Raw genomic sequence first — 5031 nt, forward strand, 5'->3', positions numbered from 1 at the left:
TAAAGAATATCTCTTTGGATTTGAGACTTTAGTCTTTGCAACTTTACAGATCTTCTTTATGCACCAAGTGCTTGTAACACTCCAAAGAGAAAGGAAAATTTGAAATTGCATCATATGACCCCTATAAGGTTACCTAGCTTGCTTGGTAGCTTGTTTAATAGCTTGTAGTAAGTCACCCACTACAACTAACACGGCGATAAGCCTGTGTGTGAACTGATATTAGCAGGGATGTAACGATTAACCACAAGCCGGTTGAAAATCGATTCAAATTTGTGACGATTCAAATCGGTGGAGATGCCAAACAAATGTTTCGTTCAGATATGTTTTATGTAGTATAGTTTCACAAAACTAAAGTCAGACCATTCTGTTATTGCTTCAAATTTAGAAATTATACAGTCTAATTTCGATTAAAAAATATTCATGCTGCATCTTTGTTTGGATCATGATTAAAATCCAGTGGTTGCCTCTAATTTTAAATGGAAAGAGCTCTGACAAAGCCTTAGTTTGTTCATATTAAGAAATTTATTTTATTTGTGTAACTTGTTTGATTTGGGGTTTGTGTTAAAATTTCGATTTAGTTTTGTTATTTCAGTATCACAAAGAAACGTGCAGCAATAGCCTAATAAAACGACACCTTTTCATTTACTGTATAATGTCTTTAATCTCATTTTGTTAAAACAAATCATGAGAAATTCGAATCGTGAAATCAAAATCGTGAATCAAATCGTGAGTTGAGTGAATCATTACATCCCTAGATATTATGCTAATATTGTAGATCTACCATTGTGTTGGGTTTTGCTCAATATGATGTTAAGTGGCAGATGTGGGCTTACTGCGGTTGAATCAGGGCTGTGTATCACCAGCAAAGTCATTATACGATACGTATCACGATACAGAGGCCACGATACGGTACGTATCACAATACGGGACTGCACTAAATTTCACCTCAGAAGAATTTAGTAAAACAGCTGTTTATTAAACACGGCATACTATAGTAATATGCAGTAATGGCATATGTTTCATGTTTACATTGGGCACTCCTCACCAGGTACAATATTCAGATTTTTTGCATCTTGTTTTTAAGCCCATAAATAATAATGTACTCGTTCTAATAACTTTATATTGTAATGTACTCATTCTAATATATTTGTAAAAATCATATTTACATTGCTGGTAGGTTATCATTGCACAAATTAACACACTCTCTATGTTTAAAAAATAAAAATTAGAAGAGTTCTAAACTAATGCGCTGTCTTCTGTATCTAACGCACACACACGCTCAGTCACTCACACAGATCACGTTGCGGCTGCCTATTCATTATTTTTTAGAAACCTCGCACTTTTCTGCTCAATTTTAAACGTTGTTCTTGTATTCAAATTAAGTGCGGTCCACTGCTGCACAATATCGATACAGGGCCAGCTGTATCGATACTCGTATCGTCAAATCTCTGTGATGATACATCGTCGTATCGATGTATCGAACACAGCACTAGGTTGAATATCTAAATAAGAGACATCCTCAATCCCAGACGAAACCTAAAATACTATGTGGAGGATGCAAAATAATGATATTACCGCGTGGTGAACCTATGAACCTAACTCATATTTAAACATGGTCTCCATGCTATGTACATATGTTGTGTACACTTATCTATCCTTACAATTACAATTTTGGCTGTATTATTTTTGTGCCCTTGAAAAATTGCTCTTGAGAAATTCTGCTTATTATTTATATACATATATATATATAAAAACAATGCTAGGCTTCTCTTCATCATTCCACCCATTTACCTGCATTGCTCGTCCATCCCCTCTGAATCTTTGCTGATGTCATCACTCATATAATACTTAAAACAACTCTACAAGAAAGCAAACAGATCCATATAAAACTCTGCAGAAGGATTAGCTACTTGTCAATCAAACATGCAAAAAAAAACAAAAAAACATGCAGGCATGAATAAACTCTCCTTTATGGTTTCATCTACTTTACATTTACATACACAAACACACATTAATGCACAGACTCACATATACATACCTTGCAGATGAGGACTTTGAGCATAGGGTGCCTGTAGACTGAGTCACGCTGGAAATGATTCACCTGCTGACCACACGCTGTGCAGTTTACCCTCTCCATCTCATATCCTCCTACCACACACAAACACAAATGAGTACCCCATACCTTGACACACACAGCTAAAAGTGTTATTTCACACACTTCAGCTGCAACATGAAGGTTGCACACAGCTGTTAATGGAGATGCACAGAGAACTTTCTGAATTCTCTATTGTGAGAAAAAATATTCTGTATAAGATTGGGTGACAAGGTTTCAAGGTTAGCTGATAAGCCCTTTCTGGGTACTGAATTCTTTGTTTCATTCTTGCTACAAACTTTTACAATTGGGTGCTTGGGGGAACATCTCAGACGGGATGTGAGGTGGCCATGAGTTTTTTTTATAATTAACAAAAGCATCACCATCAGTTAGAAATTTGAATAAAGGGGTCATATGATGCGATTTCAATTTTTCCTTTCTCTTTGGAGTGTTACAAGCTCTTGGTGCATAAAGAAGATCTGTAAAGTGGCAAAGACTAAAGTCTCAAATCCAAAGAGATATTCTTTAAAATAATGTTCTTTTTAGCAGCATCATATGACCCCTTTAAATAAAAGGACATCAAAGATAGGGGTGGGCAATTAGACCAAAATCTTATTTCATAATGCAAGCAGTTTTATTTCATGATAACGTCTTCACTATATGAATTAAATATACATCGATCCTTATTAAAGAAAGCCACTAAAGTTATTCAGTCAAGAGCACTGAGTGATTGTCTTTTTGTCTTTTGTTGTTAGAGATTAACAGACACAGAGAGCAGCAGGTATTTTACAACTGTTTATGTTCACCTAAGACACAACAGACTGTTTATGTGAATTCTTGCCAAGACAGGCATTTAGACGTTATTCCGTGTGTATCTGACCATAATAATAAACCACAAATGAGAACTGAATTCAGGATCACATGCTGTCTGAGAGGGGCTTTCTGTGCATGCTTCAGCATCACTATCAATACACGCATTATATCATCACAATTAGTGCTGGGCGGTATGACCAAAAATGTATTTTTGTTGTTGTTTTGGCTATATTACTTTTTTGTCTCATGCAGCGCACTGCCTGCATCTGAGTAACAAACTAAAAAAAACAAACAAAAAAGTGCATGTGATATTAACAGACGAACTACGCTCATATTTATAATTCCAATTTCCAAACAATCAGTAAGCGACAGGTGCTAGGAAACGTTGTTAGGAAACGGTGCGGCCAACTGAATGCGCTGCTTCTCTGCCGCTCACTGCACAGAACAGACGCCGAGAGAGGTGACACTTCTCCGGGAATGTCAGACCTCGCATTCACGGGACAGCACTGGCAAAATCTTCCAACTGAACCATAGCGAAGGTTTATCCAAAAAAGTCACTAGGTTTGTCAGTATGAATATTCTATGGAAAAAAGCTGCTAAAAGGGTCTGAAAGTTGCTAAATCTAGTGCTAAAGTCGCGCTCGTGTGTGTGTGAAACGCGGTAGCTGATGGAAGGGGGCGGTGGATATTTGTGGCAGTCAATGTGGATGAGTTCTTCTGTGTCATCACGTTCTATTAGTTTTACAGCTTCAGTTTCGGGAACTTTCATGCTTAGTAACATACAGCTGTTCCCTCACCACAGTGCAACAGTAATAAACACCGGTATTCGGTATGAACCGGTATACCGCCCTGCACTAATCACAATATTATCATATCAACCAGCTCTAATCAAAGATAAACTTTATGCTTATCTCTTACCTCTGCGTCTGTCACCACCGTCCCTGTGCTGCTTGTAAACGCGTCTGCTGCGGAATTCTGGACCACGGAAATCATCACGAGCTTCATTACCCACCGGCTCCGGCAGCACAAATACAGTTCCTATGTAAGATTATAATGAGGTTCAAAAACAATTTGAAATCCCTTAATGTATTCGATAACAGAAACCAGAGCATAAAAACTTCATCACATGGGCATGATCATCTGAATCAGTCAAATGAATAAAAGAATGGTAGCGGCACCTTTGGGTAGGAAGTTGGTGTCTGGGTCGCTGGAGTGGTCAGACATTCCATCTTCTGCTCCACTCTCAGACGAAGTGTCTGACTCGTTCATCCCGCTGTGTTTGGTGACAACAGCCGGTTTCCTGTAAAAGTAATGATTTACAAATGAGTTCATTCTGTCAGCGCACAAAGGGTGTCCAGATCCATCTCATCATTATTTGAGTCAAACCTTCTCGAACGAGATGACGACAACATTCCCACTTCTGAGGGGCCACTGGACTGAAATGAAAAGACAAAGCATTTTAAACAAACAGATCCCTCGAAATCTGATCAAGAGCAAAAAAAAAAAAACATTTAATTAATTTCAGCCATATAAAATGATAATTACAATTAAATTTCTTATTAATCTATGCAACAGAGTGCAGCAGGAATGAGTCCTACAACCTATTTTTTAACTTCCAGTTCCATCGCCCTGAACTCTGAGGGGTTTTTGGTTAAATGCTTAAAATAATGTCTGTGGTTAACATAAGCATATCTCAAGATATTGTCATGTTCTAATCAACAACATAAAATAGATCAGTAATTCGCCACTTGTCATTTTTATAGACTTTACATAACTTGAAAAAGGCGGTGGCTAAATGGGACTACATAAGTTGTCGGGTACATTAAACGGCATCACGTCTAACAGAAATGCCATCTACTCACTAGCACACTTTTACAGCCTTAATGTGTTTATACTCACATTCTTGCAAACAATTATCAGCTTTCCAAACTTTCCAACTTTTACATTTTAAATAAATACTAAAGGAGAGATCAGAAGCTTAGTAGCGGTAACGTTTAAAGCCCTATTCGCACGGGATTAGTGTTATCTGGGGACCTTGTGTGATTTTGAAATGACCTCCCCACATCTGAATTTCGTGTGGTGCATTCGCATGGGATAAGCGAAGCCTGTGATTTTACTCGAATTTAC

The 5031-nt window shown here is 37.6% G+C and overlaps 1 protein-coding gene across 1 annotated transcript in view; it reads right to left on the bottom strand.

The window, feature by feature from the left end:
* LOC107680363 (transcriptional regulator ATRX-like) overlaps nucleotides 1–5031 on the bottom strand; it is a 27662-nt gene that overhangs the window by 19956 nt on the left and 2675 nt on the right. The window contains exons 4-8 of the mRNA XM_016476223.1: nucleotides 4291–4340; nucleotides 4083–4204; nucleotides 3823–3942; nucleotides 2039–2148; nucleotides 1792–1859 (exon numbers count right to left, since the gene is read on the bottom strand). Of these exons, the coding sequence (XP_016331709.1) occupies nucleotides 1792–1859; nucleotides 2039–2148; nucleotides 3823–3942; nucleotides 4083–4204; nucleotides 4291–4340 (470 nt within the window). The remainder of the gene's footprint in view (nucleotides 1–1791; nucleotides 1860–2038; nucleotides 2149–3822; nucleotides 3943–4082; nucleotides 4205–4290; nucleotides 4341–5031) is intronic.

Source organism: Sinocyclocheilus anshuiensis, unplaced genomic scaffold (genome assembly GCF_001515605.1).
Source record: "Sinocyclocheilus anshuiensis isolate Anshui unplaced genomic scaffold, SAMN03320099.WGS_v1.1 scaffold1262, whole genome shotgun sequence".
Classification (NCBI taxonomy): domain Eukaryota; kingdom Metazoa; phylum Chordata; class Actinopteri; order Cypriniformes; family Cyprinidae; genus Sinocyclocheilus; species Sinocyclocheilus anshuiensis.